Source organism: Protopterus annectens, chromosome 12.part0, assembly GCF_019279795.1.
Source record: "Protopterus annectens isolate FY-2018-M chromosome 12.part0, PAN1.0, whole genome shotgun sequence".
Taxonomy (NCBI): Eukaryota; Metazoa; Chordata; order Ceratodontiformes; family Protopteridae; genus Protopterus; species Protopterus annectens.
Window position 1 is genome coordinate 424681539 of NC_056746.1, and position 19770 is coordinate 424701308.

General features: G+C 43.6%; 1 protein-coding gene across 1 annotated transcript in view; it reads left to right on the top strand.

Moving 5' to 3' along the window:
- The first annotated feature begins 1707 nt into the window (after positions 1 to 1707).
- PDPK1 (3-phosphoinositide dependent protein kinase 1) overlaps positions 1708 to 19770 on the top strand; it is a 1584105-nt gene continuing 1566042 nt past the window's right edge. The window contains exons 1-3 of the mRNA XM_044088924.1: positions 1708 to 1846; positions 4298 to 4333; positions 7834 to 8051. Of these exons, the coding sequence (XP_043944859.1) occupies positions 1708 to 1846; positions 4298 to 4333; positions 7834 to 8051 (393 nt within the window). The remainder of the gene's footprint in view (positions 1847 to 4297; positions 4334 to 7833; positions 8052 to 19770) is intronic.

The following is a 19770-nucleotide window of genomic DNA, read 5'->3' on the forward strand; positions in this document are numbered from 1 at the left end:
AGTGGAACTCTCCTTAGCTATTTCCTTCTTAGTGGCCGCTGCCATGCCCTTGCATCAGTAGGCCCCCATTTAGCTCAAAATTGCTTGTCCTCCAGTGCTGTCATAATTTTGTTGTCTCCAAGGAATTTGCTTAGTGGTGTCCAGAGCCTTCCATGCCTATTGAGAGATCAAGTCAATGAGCTCATCGGTGGGCAAAGTCAGCCAGGAGATACCCCTGTACTGGATGCCTCCAAGAGAACAGTTTCTTCAGATGGATTGTTGGACTTCCAGCCATCTGTCTTAGGATTTCTAGAATGTCAGCAAACAAGACATCAGGAGGTGTCTGTGGGGACTTCTCACTCTCATCAAAATCTGCATCTTCTGTGACAGATTCCTGGGAATATAAGTGCTTCCTCTTGATGTTTTCTTCTTGAGGACCTGTTTAATGGGATGCTCTGGGGAGGTATCTGAAGAAATGGGGTTACCCTGCTGAAAAGCCTGGGGTTTCAGTACCAGCTGTCCTTGTGGAGAAGAAAAGTGGGACTCCAAGTGCAGAGATGGAAAGGTAACTGGTTATAATCCGAAGGGGAAGGAACAGTCTGTGTCAATGATGTAGTCAAGGCCCTCTCCATAACCTCAAAAATAGACCGTCCCAGTGAAGGATAGGACCTTGGATCTGAGAAGGCATGCTTCTGGACCCTGGTAACATGCTACTCAAATGACAGCCCTCCTGAGGCAGAAGTCTGAACCAAAGTAACCCTTGCCAAGGACCCAAGGTGCAGAGATGGCTCTGAAAGCTTCAGAGTTGACAACACCTTGGATCTGACAGGGTAGCCCCAGCTCAGAGAGCTCTCTGGATCCGACATGCTCAAAGTTCTCAAAGCCAGCTTCAGACTAGAGGATAGGGCAAGCCTCTAATTCAAGCAAGATGATGTCAGGCAGCTCAGTTCCAAGGGGTCTGGGGTCCTGTACAGAGTCGGAGGAGGAACTGGTAAAGGTGCTTTAGTTGTAGAACGGATCTCCTGACCCGAAGGGGTAGGAGCAGTCAGGGCACCTGACTGGCTCTGCACCAAGAGAATCTTTTTCACCAGTCTCTACATAATTTTCCTTGAGATTTCTGGAAGAGCAGGTGGATAGGACAGATGGCAACTTTGGTCTTTCCAGGAATGGTGATGGAACCCTTGAAGGTGTGGGGTCTACAGAGGGTGAATATCTGATCCAAAGATTTTCACTTTTGCGTATGTTTGATCAGATATTGGCCTCTTCCTAGCCTGCTGCAAAGCCTTCAAATAAGAGGAAGGACCTGGACAAAGGAGACTTTGACATTTTTGTTTTTATAGAGGAGCCTTCAGAGAAGGCCTCCTCAACAGAAGTAGGCAGCATGCCTTTCAGAATCCATTTCTCTGTTTCTGTAAGAGCTTTCTGGTTAAATCCATGACAGCACAGTCCTCCTGTAAATGGAGAGGGCCTAGACAGTGTACACAGTACGAGTCTGCGACTGGAATCTTATGGCCACATTTAAGACATTTCTTAAATCCTGCAGGGCTTCTTTCTTTCTGCCATCACACAACACCAACATACAGGCAGTCAATCAAAAGCCTTTGTGTGTATTGTAAGTTTTACTACAGCCATGGTTCTGAGTTTTTTTTTTTGCTTGTTCTTGATTATCAGATTTACTGTACACAGCATTTTGTGTGCTTTTAAATTGGTATTTGCTGCAGTGCTAACATGGCTGGTGTTATTGCACTGCCTTCAAGTGACATGCTGCCCAGAAGATGGTCAGCCCATGAACTTGTGGATGTGTATACAAATTCTCCCTTTGTCGATGCTAACACTGTACATGGTGTAAAAGAAGGCGTACTGCAAGGTAATGCCTCTCTTCAAAGTTATAAAACCAAGATAGAAACATTTGAAAAAGTTGGATTAAAAAGTTGCAATGGCAAAGGTCAAGTTTTAAGATTTATTTACAAAAGAAAATTGTGCCAGGAGGGCTATGAATTTCAAAAGCTCCTATGTATGGTGGTAAATATCCAGACATACTGAGGAGCTGGCAGCTGATAAATCTCTCCTGCTGTTTTAACTATATGGAGTTAATGAATGACTTTTTTGAACCTCTTGAACTAGATCTTCATGAGGAGGTAGAACATTCATGCTAATCTGTTTTACGAAACTGGACCGTCACTGTTTTTGAACACAAGCTTTATACGTAAGCTAATTTGTGTGGTGAGAGTAGAAGCAGAGTGCAATGATTCCTGACTCTTTCTGATTGGAGAGTGTGTGTCTGTGTTTAATGTACCTGATTGGTCTGGTTGCTATTCAAGGCATCTACCAGAAAAAGGCTACAGACTCTTACATCATCTGGGACAAGACTGTGGATCACCAAACAGGCTGTGGCCTGTTTTTTTTTTGAGATTGGTGCTACATTTTGCTTCTGGTGAGAGAAGATGCAAAGGAGTATTGTATCCCAGCAGAGTGAAGCTGTGATGAGTCCAGCATTAGTAGTAGCCAGGCAGTAGCCAGTCATGTATCTCCCCTCTCCATCATTCTTGACGAGCTAATTCTTTGTTTTCAGTAAATACTACTTGATTTCTTTCTAACTACAGAATATCTGCCTAAACCCTTCATCTTTAAATTGTCTGTCTATGTTTTAGTTCCCCTCAAGTGTGTGGCAGTGCTGTGTACAGTCTTGGGACACCTTGAGTGACATTTTCCCTGTAAAAGCACAATTAAAATTTTTCCAATATCTAGTTTGCAGTGACAGTCACTGTCCACATAGTTGCAAACCGGATACTCCCGACAGTAATTGATATTCTCACTCCAACAGTCTAATCATAAAAAACGTCTGTTGCCCCGGATATGAACTTTCCTACGGTCTCCGTTACTGGCTTGGTGGATGTGGGCATTCTGTGGTAATGTAGAAATTGAGTCAAATTTACTGACAACTAGTTGATTCTCAAACTGACACTGTATGTGAGTTATGTATTTACATAACATCACTGGAGGCAACACTCTTGCATAAAAGTACTAATGTCAAGGCTGTCAGTACACATGCTGCACCCATCATGCAAAATTCAAAGCAAGCATAAAGACCCACATATACTGAGGCACTCGCATGTAACCCTCCTAGACCTTCACGCTTGGCTCACACACAATAAAATCCTTCCTGGCTATCCAGTAACATTAATAATGAAACCATAATCCTAGGAGATGTTAACATTAACTGGCGGTCTCACACTTCAACTCAACATTACCCAAATAGCCACCCAATTTAACTTTTCTTTATTGACTCTCTTTCTTTATTGACTCTATCTCCAAACTGACCCAAACTTCTTTCCTCATCTTCACCACTTTATAGGTGGTAACAATAATAAAATAATAACAATTCTAATCCCATAGCCATCCTGTCCCCCCCCCCCCCAAAAAAAAAAAAAAAATGTGTCCTTCAACTCCTCCTTTCCACCTCCTAGACAACTATCTTATAACTCCATACTATCTCACAGCAGCCTACTCTTACTAAACTCTCCAAACTTTACCTATCCCAGAAATCAAGCTGTAAAATGCTCTTTCTTCAAATATTTTTATTAACGACTTCCACAAATCAATCCCACTCTCCAGCATCATCACTATCATCTGTTCTCTTCTTCCCCTTCACAAACACTACAACAAAACTCAACTCTGCCTTTCCTTGGATGCTAAGTAATCATATATAGTAATCATCTCAATGCTACCAACCCAACACCAAACTAATATTATTTACTAAAAAATCACCTCCCCCTCCCAACATGAATAAGTTTACTAGCCAAGACAACTCTCACCTCTTGAAATAGTGTCAAGAGACAAAACTACTGGGGGTCTAATAGACAACAAACTTAAATTTAACTCCCACCTGCAAACAAACATCAAAAACTCATCAAAAACTTGGCATGCTTTATAGACAGAATAAAACACCTACCTAACAGAGTTCTAAGGTCAAATAATCAAAAAATCTACTAGAAGTGCACAAACCTACTCATCCCAAAAGTCTCTTTTCTTACATCTAGCATCACAGTCTATTACCTAATACAACCTCTAATCTATAATCTCTTTAATCAGTTTTTTCTTTAATCTTTTTTGTTTGTTCTATATGTGTATTTTGTTCCAACTTGTTTAATACTAATCTGTTCTCATCTATATTACTACTATTATTACATATTATATCCATTATCGATTTACTCTCTTAGTCTGCCAATTCTAGTACTATTATGTCTTGTGTCACTATTAAATGTATCATGTCAAATTTTGTTTTTAAATTTTTTTTTTTTTTTCTTTTTCTTCCCAGACTCCATTGAACCTTACGGCCCAATGGACTATCCTGGTAAACCAACTGCAATAAATAAATAAATAAATAAATAAATAGACCAAAAAGACAACCTAGACAAAGTACACATGGGAAATACCCTCAGCAGCCCCAAACACACTCTCTCAAAACACCCACATCAGCACATAGAGCTGCATGTCATGGAGCCTCTACCTCTAAGCCCATAAGACATGTCCTGACACAATCCAACATTCTAGTCCTTGGAGACTCCCTTGTGAGACACTGATGTCCCTCTCACCAGTTTGAGTAAGGCAAAAATTATGGTCAGTTGCTTATCATTGGCTAGGATCCACCACATTACACATGCAGTCAGGTCATTGGATCATCATTACAGTATGACTCCATCAAAGTCCATGTGGGAGTAAATGACCTGAGATGTACTTTCCTAGACTATATGAAGAGAGACATCATAGAACTCTCGAAGTGGGTCTCAGGCTGATATGAGCCTAGCATTGAGCAGCATTTTACTTTCTCCAAGGATGATGCCACAATACGAACAAAAGATGACTGACTTTAATAATTGGCTTAGTTTTTGGTGTCATTCTAAGTGGGTGCAACATTTTTCAGCATGGAAGTAAATGGTCAACAGACACTGCTTTGGCAGGGATGTTCTGCACCTCTCCCCTCTAGGCTTTCGAATATTAGTTAAAGCATTGTCTTCCCCCATAGTGCCTTTGTAGACAATGCCAAAGTATGTCCAGCATAGCAAATCAAAACCAAGAAGATCTAAAGGTATTACTGCTCAATGCTAGAAGTCTGAACAAATTCCACTCCCTGGAAGCTCTGTTTACCCTACAGAATGGTGATGTCTGTGTTGTCTCTGGGATGTGGTTTAAAGCTGTGGACAGCACACCAGTAGTGCAGGGTTATAATGCCTTCAACACATTTAGACCAGCTACTTCACAGGCAGGGAGTAAAGGTGGAGGTTGTCTCTATTTACATACAAAATAAATGTACTTCAAGGCTGGTCAAACAGGACAATGCACATGAGCTGCTCCATGTTCAAATTACCATGGGTAAAATCAAATGCCTCTTCCTTGCAAGCTGTAGGTCCCCCTCTGTGACCCAGGAAACCCATACCATGTATTTAAACTTATTAAAAACACTATCCAACCCAATACCATATTCATGGGTTACTTCAGTTACCCCACTATTAACTGGGAATCCTATACAACATCAAACTTGAACAGAGATTCAGGGGTGCAACCATACTGGATCTGGTCCTCACTAATATGAAAGTGCTGCACACCCCCTACTGTAATGCCTTCCATGGTAAGGTCAGACCACAAAATGGTCTCATTTGAAGTAAAAGTAAAATTTGGACAACCAGCTAAACCGGGAATATCTAGGAGCTATTCTAAAGCTAACCTCCTGCTATTAAGTGAGAACCTGGCAAAATTTCAAGCCCCTATAAACCCGGACAACACTTCTGCCTGTGCAGAACTGAGCTGTTCAGAGAAACCCTGTACAAGCATGTTAATAGCTGCATAGAGGCAGCTGTACCCACCAGGAAGAAGTACAGAACTAACACAAAAAACAAGCCATGCTGGTGGAATCACAAAATCAATCTGATGTATAACAGGAGGAAGAAAACCATGGCAAAAATGAGGAGGTGCAACACCTAGCGGGGTAAAAGCATGCTCATTAAACTAAACAAACAACTCAGAGGACTAATAGTCTACCAAAGCCAAATTTGAGGTACGTTTGGCCTCCCAGCCCAAGGATGACCACAAAGCATTCTTTAGCTATGTCTGCAACTTTAAAGGCAATGCACAATTGTGTGCAGAGCTCATTGTAAATGGAGCCACCTATACTGAACCAGAAAATATAGCAAATCTGGCTGATTAAATTCAGCTCTAACTTTACTCCTCTAACCCACTCAATCTTGCCTCAGGAAATATCAAATATAACTCCTACTATCACTAGGAAATAGGTCCTTAATGCTCTAGGACAAGAACACTGCATTAATGGGCCCAGACAATATACCAGGATGCCTTATAAATAGCATGAAAACATGACCTACCAGGGCCTCTGGAATTATTTAACTGTAGCCTCTAAACAGGCTTTATGCCTGATGAATGGAGAAGGGTAACAGTCACCCCTCTGCACAAAGTGGGTTATCTACAGCCTCTGGAAACTACAGACCCATAAGTCTCACTAGTCTTGTATGTATAGACTCGGAAAGAATTATCATGGAGATGATCAGTAGAGATTTAGTAAGTCTCCAGACACTGGACACAGCCCAGTTTGGTTTTGTTGAGGGCAGATCATGCTTACTTAACCTGGTGGACTTCTTTGAGAAGGTCACTAGAGCAATGGATGAGGGCAACATCGTTCACTGCCTACCTCAACTTTGCCAAGGCATTTGATACAATACCCCACTCTGGTACTGTTGACCAACTCGAGGTTAGGTACAAACCCATGTGTCTCCCGGTGGATAGCCAACTGGCTCACAGGACCCAGAAAGTTAGAATCGGGGTGTCCACCTCTACAAAGAGGCAAGTCACAAGTGGAGTCCCTCGGGGGTTAGTCCTTGGATTGCTCCTTTTTGGCATTTAGAAGTCAAGGCCAATGTCCGTGGTCTCTGGCAGATGACTGCAAATTAGGAGCAGTCGTTGAATCCCACACTGACAAAAATGTTCTCTAGGAGGGGCTGTCATAAACAACTGGTGTCAGAGTCATGGACTAAAACTAAATGCCAAGAAATGCATAATAGTATCCTTTGGGAAGTCATCCATCCCTGGTAGTTATTATTTTGACAACACGCCCCTTAGCGTTAACCCCAGTAATTCAGGGACTTGGGGGCATGCACACTAATCTCGCCTTTGATCATCACATGTCAACAGTGGTGAGGAAATCATTCTGTGTTGCACAACTTATAAACAAAGGTGTGGCATCTAAGTCCAAGTAAGTCATTGTTCCACTGTATTCGGCTTTCATCAGACCTATCATTGCGTACAGTGCCCCCTTTGGTATGTACCTAACTAGGCATATCTGACAACTGGAATGTCTGCAGAGGTACTTCAGTAAAAGAATATAGGGTGTAAGTAATATGTCCTATGCAGGCCACCTAGAGGCCCTATCCCTGTAGTCTGTCTTCTACAAGTTTTTGAGGAGAGATCTATGCCTGGCATACAGGGCATTGTCCAGTCCTCATCTGATGGACCTCCTGCATATCCACAAAACAAACAGTACCAGAATTACCCATTCTAAAGACTTAAACCTTGTCTGTGATATAAATAGGACCTGCTGGAGAGATGGGTATGTATCCCAGAGATTACCCTGTCTGTGGAACAGGCTCCCCATCCAGAGGTCCTCCCTAATTCAATTCAAGTGCAACTTGGACAGGAAATTGGAAATTCATCCCTAGTTTGGTACCTATGTCTCTGCAAACAGATAACCTGTTCAGAACTTGTCAGAGATTTGGGATGCATGGCTAGGCTTAAAAAGGCCCTTGTGGTGCCCTATAATGCATGATATGACTGATTTTAATACAGATAATGGTACTAAGCAGACTATGCTGTCTGCTCAACCAATCATGCAGAAGAAACTGATACAATGCCTTCTGACAACACATGCGGATTGGCCATATGAGCAGTTGGATCAGCCAGTAGCTCAAGGCATACAGGACCAAGTCTTCATAACTGTGGATGCTAATTCAATCCATGCTCTTGACCCAGTGGATTTTCCTGCACTCAATGAACAACTGTTCATGGTAATAACCAAGCCTCTGCAGAAAAAAGCTTTATGAACAGTGCCAAAAAGAAACAGCAGAGTGGCTGGCCAATTGCACGCAGTCACACAAACCTAATGCATCAAGAAAAAGTATTTAATTTGTTGGATTATGAACTTGGGGAGGATGAATATTTAGTACTTAATCAGATTGACATTTATTCCACAAGCAAAAATTAATACTGCCCAGATATATATTTTTACATAGTTTGTTGCTGTTATTGCTTAGCTGTACTGTCTATTCAGTACTCATTTATGCTTGTTGATTATCTCAAAAGGACAAGGGAGATGAGCTGTTAGGTTTTAAAAAATGCACTCAATGTGAGAAGAAAATGCATTTGTGACTCTCGCACTGTGTTTGGGGCCATTACATTTGCAGGAGTCCTGCAGTATATGCCAAAAGCTTTCTTAGAAAGGTGTATCAAGCTCATGTTAAAGGCTATGATACAAGGCCCCTTTGCTGAATCCATTTCAGGTAGCAAGAAGTCCTCCAAATCTGGTCCTGCTTCGTTGTCTTCCCACTCAGAAGCCTGATAAATCGAAGAAAAGATCACCAATGCTGACAGAAACTTTGGAGCTTGCAGAAAAAATATGGCTAAGTTGTCTGCTCCCAGCGGTTCTTTCGGAGCAGTCAACTCCTGGATCTGAGGGAACTTTAGAGAATTCTATATTATCGGTGCCTATTCCCTCAACTCCAATAATTGGGTCTATAAGGAGCCAGTTGCCTTCCTTAGAAAATGTCCTCTTGGCTCCCATCTCCAGTCTTTCAGAAATCCCCAACCCTTTCAGCCAGGAATCTTTCTGATAAAGATGTGGATAAGGGTGGTTAACAGGCTATTGAAGACACTGCCTTTAGCCAAGTTCTTGCTGGATCAGAACCCAAGAGCTTCGGATCCACTGAAGCTGCTCCCTCTCTTCCTCCAACCAGTCTCTCGAGTTTGAAGTAGGGAGATCCTTGTCTGATCAGAGATCCATTCTTCTGCTCCGACTTTGGTTCTAGAGTTCCACTGCTGTGAGCAGGAGGAATCTGGGAGCCATAGCTCTCTGCCCAGACCCGGGGGCACCTTTTTTTTTTTTTGCTTCAGATTGGACCTTGCCTCTCAGATCTTCGATGTGGTTGAGCTCGGCTCCTACCTTGGTCACGGATCTTCTCTCCTCTGTTCACAGGGGACCCATGGCTCTTTTTTTTTTTTTTTTATCAGCTCCAGGAAGTTCCTTGGATCATGAAGAGAGCTTTGACTGCTTCTCAGTCAAGGGCTCAATATTCTCAGGATCTCCCTTCCCATCCCCTACCTGGTGCCTTCTGCCTCTCTCACCCCTTCCACAGGGACAGCGGGATCCCAAGCCTCAGGATGTCCCTCCCTGGAGGAGTCTGCCACCACAGATACTGACTTAGACGAGGCTGAAGGGTCCCAGCATTCTCTTTTTGATGTCTCATATGGAGACCACCTAGAAACGTTAAAACAGAGAGGTGGCTGAGAGTCCAATACCCCTTCAGCAGGGGAGCCTGTGTACCTGAAGGCTTTTGGGTTCTGCCCTTCCACCTCTTGGGTGACCCCGTCTTCTGATGAGCTTATTGAGTTCATCTCTCAGAAGGCATGGGAGACCCCAGAAACCATTAATCCTACCCCAAGGAGGTCCAAGTATGCCACCTCCCCCCCTGACAAAAAGTTCTTTACTAAGGGAGTTGTGCTAGATGCCGTGCTGATGATGGCAGTGACTAAAAAGGAATTTTCTGACACCAGTTTTCCACTATTCATCCTCCTCATAAAGATTCTAGGATGATGGATAGATATGGAAAATGTCTTTTCAGTGGGCTTTACTTTGTGCTCACAATTATTTGATGCATTTTACTAGGCTGCAAAGGGATCTGTTGAAAGAACTATCAGATACTCTACAAGGAACTGTGGCTGATGAGGTCACAGATAAAGTAGCCTCTCAGCTCGCCACCCTAAATTCAGTTAAATCCTCCATGAGATTGATTTCATATGCAGTGGATGGATCGAGTAGATCCGCAGGTTCAGGTATCTCTATTAGGAGGCAGGCCCGGATGCGACTTTGCAATTTTGCAGAGCCCTTCAAGTCTTTCTTTGTGTTCATTGGCTCATCTTTTTTGGGGCCCAAAGTGAAAAACACTCACCAGGTGTGAACAAGAAGGCAAGACCTTGTCTGCTGTAGGAGTACATTTTTTCTGCTCCGACCAGACCGTATCCCAAAGGTCAAAAAGGTAGCAGAAAACTGGTTCCAAAAATCTCAATGGTCTTTCCAGGACACACAGGGGTGAAAGTTCCCCCAAGAGGCAGAGGAGAGAACAATAATGGAAGATGCCACCCTTGCTGTAGGAGAGGCCCACAAAATCAGGGCTCTAGAGATTCTTCCTTTAGCAAGCCCTTTCAGCACTGCTGAAAGGAGAACCAGTTGCTCACCTCTGGAGGCAATCGGGGGTCTGCTGTCTCTGCACCCACATGCCTGGCTACATATTACAAATGGCAAATGGGTGCATGAAATATCCAGAGGTTACTTCATCTCCTTCACCAAAACAAAAGAATCCCAGATGTGCCACCCAGTCAAAGGGATCAAGCACCCAGAAAGTGCAAAAGTTGCTAGACAAGTCACCAAGAAGTCCCCTCAGACCAACAAGGATTCAGAACTTACTCAACATTTTTTTTATGAGAAAGAAAACTGGATTGGAGACCTATTCTGGATCTCTGCAATCTAAACAAGCCAGTCAAAAAGAGCAGGTTTTGAATGGTCACTTTACAGTCTATTCTTTTCTATGAAAAGAAGATTGGATGTGCTTGATAGATCTTCAGAATACTTACTACCATATAAAAATGGACATACTCCAGAAGACATCTGCACTTCCATATGGGAGCCAGTCATTACCAGTTTCAAGCTCTGCCCTTTGGTCTCACTACAGCCCCCAGAGTGTTCACCAAATACATGGCAGTGGTTGCAGCTGACTTGAGACATCAAGGATTCTGAGTGTTTCCATACCTAGATGACTGGCTCCTAACTGCCACAACCAGGCTTCAACTATTGAGGGCAAAATAAACTGCTATAAATCTTTACTGTCATCTTGGAATTGCTATAAATTTCTAGAAATCTACTGTACAACCCTGTCAGAATCTGATTTTCATATGAGCACACTTAGATATGAGAAAAATGATAGCAAAACTTCCATCCAACAGAATTACTTCATTGAGAAATCGGGTAAAGGTTGTTATTCACAAGAAATGTGTATCCAAAATGAGTACTACAAGTCTTGAGAACAATGGCAACTTCGATAGTACTAGTACCTCTAGCATGCATTCATATGCAAATCCTGCAATAGTTGTTGTCGACCCAATGGCCCTTTCTAGAACTACTAATGTCTCACAAGATCTTGATTACTGATGTATGCAGAAATGATCTTCAGTGCTGGCTTTATTCCGATCAAGTCAGTCAAGGATGCCCATTTGTACCCAGTCAGCCCCAGGCCATTGTGACCATGGATGCCTCACAGGGTGGGGGACATCTGGGAGGGGACAGTCCAAGGCACCTGGTCCCCCCACAAGGCCCATCTGCATATAAATGTTCTCAAGATGAGAGCAATGCTTTTAGCGTTGCGAGCCTTTCAAGAGACTCTTCCTCTGGGAACAATAGCAGTCCAGTCAGACATGTCAGTAGTCTGGCACATCAACAAACAGGGAGGAACCAGATCTTATCTCCTTTGTCGAGAAGCCATCCGGGTATCCCCTTTGTCGAGAAGCTATCCGGGTATGGCAATGGGCAGTATCTTCCAACTGCTTTCTGATAGCAATGCACATTCTGGGGAAATCCAGCATGATAGCAGGCAAGCTCAGCAGGGCAATTCTGATGCCTAACGAGTGGTCCTTTAAACAAGAAGTTAGGGAAAAGATTTTCCAGAAATGAGGTCAGCCTTGCTGCAATCTCTTTGCATCACTTATGAACAACAAATGCAGCAGCTACTTTGTCCTAATCCCCCCCCCCTCAGTGGGAGTCAGAGGGATGCATTGGTGCATGATTGGCCCCCAGGACTTCTGTATGCTTATCCTTCAACCCCCTTGATTCCCAAAGTATTACAGAAAGCAAATATGTTGAAGAGAGTCATCCTCATTGCCCCTTATTGGCCGTGACAGATTTGGTTTAATTTTTTTTGGCCTCATCTTTAGGAAGATCCATGGATTCTGGGCCGAGTTCCAGACCTACTTTCACATCCGCAAGGGGTGGTTCTTAAGGACTTAAAATCTAAAATCGACCAGCATGGCTGCTCCAATTCCAATGATAGCCAGGCATCCTCTTTTATCTTCACCAGTGAGAGACATTTTGCTCTCTTCACATAAGTCTTTCGCACATAAACTTTACAGAAGCAAATGGAAAATGTTTGTTGTGTTGGCCATGGACAGTAATGTTGATCCTTTTACTGCTCCACTTTACTTCATTCTGGATCTTTTAGCAAAACCTTTTAAAGAAGGTGCTGCTGCAGCTACTCTGAGTTCATTTAGCTGTGATTTCTAATCATCTAGGAGAGAGTGGTTCTTGTTTCATGCCCCATAAGCTTTGTAGACTTTTTCAAAAGGAATTTTGTAGCTCCTTACAAAAGTCCTTCTCCCCCTTGGAATTTGAATGTTCTATTATCTCCTATGATTCCTTCTCCATTTGAGCCTTCAGCAAATTGTGATTTTAAAGTTCTTGGCTTGGGAAAACATTTTTCTGGTGGCTATTACTTGAGCAAGAAGGGTATCTGTATTACAAGCATCATCTATAAAGCCACTTTATTTGCTATTTCATAAAGAAGAGTTTCATTACAAACTAACCCTTCCTTTTGGCCTAAAGTAGTCTGTGAGACTAATCTCAAGCTATTGAACTGTCAGATGTCCTCCTATTCCCATGTTGCAGTATTCTTAGTGTGGGGGATTCTCCACCTCAGGTGACCTGAAGATCTGCTTCTATACAAAAGTTTAAGCCTGGTTGCTGTAGGTGCATGGGATGTCGCATGCAGGGCCATAAACCAGGGACCTTAAATATGACGTATGCATGCACAGACCAAAGAACTTTTAAGCTGCAGTCGAATGTCAAATCAGTTGCATCACTCCTCTACTATCAAGGCGTCTAAAGCTAAGTACCCCGTTGGGGATTTCATTTTTTGCTATTGCTTGAGCTTGGTTTGCTCTCCCCCCCCCCTTTTAGCCAATGTCTGCTAAGAAGGGTAAATGCCGATGTTGGTGTTAGATTCCACATAGACTCTCACGACCATACACTACCTTTCCTCTTGTACAATTTTCCAGTCATTCGTCCGAAAGACGCTTGGAAGATGTCTGGCTGCCCTTAATCTTAGAAAACCAGAGGCTAAAGAAATTAGTGCTTAGGATGGATCCAGAGTTGGCCGTCCAGGCAGAGCCTCCATGCAAAAAAAGGCCAAGTTGTCATGGCCTACTACTACTGCCCCTCCACCATCAGATGCTCTGCCAGCTTCAATTTAGGATTTGAGGGACGTCCGTTAGAGCCATCTAGTTCTTCGACTCAACTCAAGGAAGCTGCTTCTGAAGTAATGGCCTGCATGTCTGCGGAGGTAGCTCAGATGTCTGTTTCTACCAATGTCTAGGGGGAACCAGACCTTGCTGGACACCCGACTGGGATACCAGAACCCGAGGCCCCAGTTCCAACAAAGGCCCCTGAAACTAGGCCTTCTCCCAGGACTACTCCTTTCAAAAAGGAAACGGAAAAGCAAGCATCTCTCTCCCTCTGCTGAGGGATTACCTGACTGGCAATCCTTCACTTGGTTCTTAATGCAGGCCTTCATGGCCCTTCACCCCTCAGCCTTTTCACCCTCCACCATTCCTGTTTTCAACCTTAGGCCTGCCTCTGCTAGTTCAACCCATCTTCCCACTTCTCATGTAGGAGAAGAGGAGGAGTTTAATCATCTGATGAGTCAGTTACTCATCACAGATTGCCTCTCCATTGGAATACTATTCACCTGATGAGGAATTCATAGAAGGGGACTCTCCCCCAGAAGGCATCCTTTGGGGGAGACCATTACCAAAATGAAAGAATATTTCAAATGGGATACTTTCCAAATGACTGAAACTCAAGAGATGGTTTGAATTACTACAAGTAGAATCTCCCTCTCCATCTGCCATCCCATCAGTTTTACCCACTTATCTTGATGCATTTTCTTCATTATAAAATCCTGATTCACAGGGACCTGCCCCTAAGAGACCTGACCATTTCTACAAGGTGCCTAACGAACAGAAATTCTTGGTGAAGCCCCCTTTGGCATACCCAGCAGTGATTGCTGTATCCCCTGACAAGCAGTCAAGATTAATACCCTCCTTGTCCCCTTTTACCTACTGACAAAGACAGTAAGAATATAGACAGGAAAGGCAAGAAGGTTTATACCTCCTCCACCCTATCCTTCAGAGCTATCAACTCCCAAACTCATATAACAAAATATGCCTTGTAGTTAGTATCCCAAGCCTCTGCTCTCCTGTCCTCCTTGCCTGACTTCCCTAACAAGACAGAGGTAGCATCAAAACTGTCCCTGGCTTCTCGAGTGGCCAGACATTCAATAAGATGCAGTTATGATGCAGCAGAGGCTTCTGCAAGGTCTGCTGCTTCTGCATCAGTGCTACGCAGATATTCCTGGCTTCACCTTCATCCCCTGCCGGAGGACATAAAGTCTAAAATTCGCAATGCCCCTCTTGACTACAACATCCTGTTTGGGAAACTGTCTGTAGAACTGTCAAAAAAAACCTTCAGGAAAAAAGCAAGGAACTTCAAGATGTAAAACACCGTCTGGTGTCCCACATTCCTAAATACTACAGGAATTACCCAGCCAAGACCACCTTTGTCAGGAGGACCCCCTCCTCTGCTCCTCCTCCAGACACAGGAAAGGAGCAGAAGACAGACCAGCTACTTCTCAACCTGCCCAAAGACTGCCCTTTCAGGACCAAAATGGCTCCAACAACACATGACTGCCTTGCCCACCTCCCCCTGTCAGCCCACCTCTCCTACTGCCTACTCCTTTGGAGAACTATCACCACAAACTGCTGGGTTCTGGCAATAGTAGAAGAGGGATATTTCCTCTCTTGGAAACCCCCCCCCCTGCAGGGGGGTATTCCATTCACACCCAAGAATCAACTACACCTTATTCCCCAGATCCTACAGGATCGAACTATAGAACCCGTCCCTCCAGGACGAGAAGGAAAAGGTTTTTACTCAAGGTTATTTCTAGTACCAAAAAAGGATGGCCCTTGGAGGCCAGTTCTTGATCTGTCCTTTCTAAACCTCTTCCTAAGAGTTCAATCTTTCAGAATGTTATCCCTCCAGACACTTCTTTAACTATTGCCAGCCCAGGCATTCATGGCCATGCTAGATCTCAAGGAGGCCTACCTCACCATCTCCATAAAACCCTCTCTCAAAAAGTACTTGTGTTTTACTGGGCCCTGTTCTTACTTTCAATTTACAGCCTTGCCCTTTGGTTTATGCACTGCACCCAGGGTATTCACAAAATGCCTGGCTCCCGTAGCAGCCTATTGCAGAGCCAAAGGCATTCAAATTTATTGCAGAAAAAGAGGGCACCCTAAAAAAAATCTGCAGTTCACCATGTCCCTGTTACAAGGCTTGGGGTTCACCCTCAACCTCCCCGAGTCATCCCTAACCCCACAGCAGGACAAAATCTTTCTGGGATGTAGGATCAGAACAGACGTGATGCAGGTGTTCCTCCCTCAGGACAAAGTTTTCTCCCTTACTGTTCACTTCCAAGACCTGATCTAGGTGCGACAGCTATCAGCAAGACAAGTCCTATGGGTTCTGGGCCTTATGGCAGCCATCATTCCTATGCTGCCTTTAGCCAGGATGCATATGAGAAAACTGCAGTGGTATTTGAAGAATGTGTGGTCCCAACACAACCACCCTCTAGAATTTCAGATCCCATTCTTACTCTGCCTCATAGCAGAGTTAAGGTGGTGGACACAACAAATTCAGATGCACCCAGACCTTCCACTCCACCCCACACACCAGCCCAATACATGCATACAGGCACATCAGACCCTGGGCTGGGGGGCTACCATGAAAGGTCTCAAGGTGCAGGAGAACTGGCATCCTACCCTCTGGGGAACCAAAAAAAACATATCAATGTGAGGGAGATGACAGCAGTCCTTTTGGCCCTGAAAGCCTTTCTCCCAATCTTGCAACCAGGTCCCCTTCAATTTATTACAGACAATACCACAGTCACATGGTACCTCGACAAACCAGGAGGGGCCAAGTCCCATCTCCTATGCAGGTTAGCAATACAGATTTGGACCCTAGCCTCCAGAATCAACTTATCTCTACAGGCAACCTACATCCCATCCCAAGACTACCAACAGGCAGATGTTCTCAGCAGATCATCTTCTCTACATCACGAGTGGATGTTGAACAGGGAAGCTTTTCTAGACATTGTCCACCAGTGGGGCACGCCTCAAGTACATTTGTTTGTCTCTCCCCAGAACAGACTATTGAAAAAAGTCTGCACCATGGGCCACTCCCCACTAGTCTGGAGGGTGGATGCCTTCATTTCATGTAAGGGACGGTTTCTATATGCATTCACCCCTTCCCTCTCATTCCAAAAGTCCTCCTGAGGATCAAGAAGGACAAACCAAAAATCTTGCTGATGACTATTGGCCAAGGCACCATTGGTTCCCCCTACTATCTGTTGCCAAAGGCAATCACCACAAGTTACAAGGTGGACCTACTCACACAGCAGAGGGGAATACTCATTCATTCTCACCTACAGATGTTATGCCTAACACTATGGGTGGTAAGCTTTTAATTCCCTTCAGACACCACTACTCTGAGGATGTGCTTTCAGTCCTGAGGGAGGCCAGGACACCTACTACAAGAAGATCCTACATTTCAAAATGGGAAATATTCTCCAAATGGTGTCTCAAAAAGCATAGGGATCCCTTTCTAGTGGATGTTCCTCTATTCCTAACTTGTGTGTGTGAACTTACCAAGGCTGGACTTTCATACTCTTCAGTGAAAGTCAACCTATCTGCAATCTCTGCCTGCTTATCCCTAGACCCCCCCCCCTGCTATCCAGGCTAGATGTTAAATTGTACCTGAAAGGGGTCTTGCACATCAGACCACCAAGGAAACCTGTCCACCACCTTGGGACTTAAACTTTATCCTAAAAAAACTCACAAACTCACATTGACTCCAAGCTCCATTTGAGCCAGCCAGCTCTACAACACTCCAAATGTGCACATGGAAAACTGTTCTACTGGTGGCCCTTAACTCTGCTAGAAGGGTGTCAGAGTTACAAGCTCTCATGGCCTGCCCACCCTACACTATTTTCCACAAGGACAGAGAGTGACCCTGTTCACCAACCATTCTTTCATGCTCAAGGTGGTCAATGAACTGTCTTTAAACCAGTCCATTCACCTGCCCACCTTCTTCCCCCTCCCACTAATGAGGATACTCCATTCCCTGGATGTGCACAGGCAACTGAGGCAACCAACTTTTTGTATCCTTCCATCCCAAGGCAGTCTCCAAACAAACCATTTCTTGCTGGATCAGAAAAACTATCCACTTCTGCTACTCCTACCATGGCAAGGACCTTTTTCAGGGGGTAAGAGCTCACTCTACCAGTCCATAGCATCCTCCAAAGCCTTCTTCAGAGGCCTGGACACAGCCTTCGTTCTGGAGGTGGGTCACCTGGTCCTCTATACATACCTTTACTAGACACTACAAATTGGACAGCTCCAGAGCCAGAGCAGGATTTGCTAGGGCAATCCTACAGGACTTTCTGGAATTGGCTGCCTCTACCTCCACCCTTCCTTCTTCCTAAGCTGTGACACACTCCCTTACTAAGAATACTGCAACATGGGAATAGAAGGACATAGAATAGTTGTATAAACTCTTACCATAACGATAGCTGTTGTCCTCTTCCATGTTGTAGTATTCCTTCCCCCCACCTTATCCCCTTCGTTCCTATTGGCCTGTCTAGAGGGCACCCTGGACCACCACCTAGATTATGGTCAGACTAGCCAACAAATGGCACTTCACACTTCTTGTGGACATCATTTGGCTCATGCTAGTTATCTGTCTGACTGGCAATTAAGTTCTGAGGTCTGTGCATGCAGACGTCACATTTAAGGCCTCTGGTTATGGCCCTGCGTGTGATGTCCCACACACCTACAACCAGGTTTAAGCTTTTGTATAGGAGCCAACGTTCGGGTCACCTGAGGTGGAGAATCCCCCATGCTATGAATACTGCAATATGGAAGAGAAGGATATCTGTGGTTATGGTAAGATTTTACACAGCTGTTTTGTTTTGAAAAGTGGAGGGAAAAAAAAGGAGAATATCTGTTAAACTACACTTATCTGACGTTCACAGACAATTGTGTTTTTAGTTACACAGAATGAAGGATTTCAGAAAAACATTTTTTTTCCTTTTCTGAAACAAGAAAAGGCTTGCCAGTTTCCAAAGTTACCCAGTCAAAATGGCTTTCTGATTGTATCACTTCTGTTTATAAAACCCAAAATAAACAATTGCTTAAAACAGTCAAAGCACATTCTACCGGAGTCGTGGCTACTACTTCAGCTTTTCTTGCCAGAGAATCTTTAGACAATATTTGCACAGCAGCCACTTGGTCAAATCCCTATACTTTTATTACCCATTATATAGTGGATTTGTCCTCCAGAGGTAGAGCTTCTTTTCGATTAATGGTTCTGAGGAATATACTCCCATGAGCCACCCAAGATTCAGGTTGCTAGGGATGTTGTCCCATATGTGAGAATAAAGGAGAGATTGACAACACACAAAGAAGTTATGTACTTGCCATAACGTTCCACGTGTTGACCATCTCTGCCTTTATTCTCACAACCCTTCCACCTGCCCCCTTCCTAGACTCCTGGAAGAACAGGTGATATCAATAGACCTTCAAGGACTCCTTGTTATTTGAATATTTCTTTAAGTACTTTGAGTAGTATTACTTCTGTCTTCTTTTGTATAACCACTGGCTACTTTATTGGGCAAACCAGATCTGAGATAATGGGAAAGTACATTCTGGGAAAGGTAGAATGCCCAAGAGCTTAGTTGGAGGGCACATGCTTCTACATAAAGCTGAGATGGATTGGATCTGACCCATATGTGAGAATAAAGGCTGAGATGGAGAACACACATGAAACGTTATAGTAAGTACATAACTTTTTACATCTCCCCAATGTTACAATGGACACTAATACAGAAAAATTCTGTGGATTGAATTGCACCAAATTATGAATGTTAGACTATATTCACAAATTACACACAAATGAATGAAGAGATGATAAATGTAAACACCATCTACTAGTTGTCACCCATCATACCATTTATTTGTGAAATTCCAAAATTTGTAAATCTCTTAACTACCAGTGTGGCCAGTAGTGTCAGCTCACAGCTGGGTGATTGAAGCAATTTCTAAGTTTTTAGATAATGAGTCAAGTCATTTATATAAAATCTCTACCATCATTAAGGATACTATTTCTTATCCCAATTATCTCAATGGTCTAAACATCACGAGTTACAAAATCAACTGTTCATAACACTTGATGTTGATTCCGTTTACCAGAATGCCACATATTAGCATACAATCAGTGATTTAGTTTTTACACACAAGCTCACTTCACTCTCACTTAATATTGTCCAATAATGGTTTCCTCTTCAAAAAAGCCCT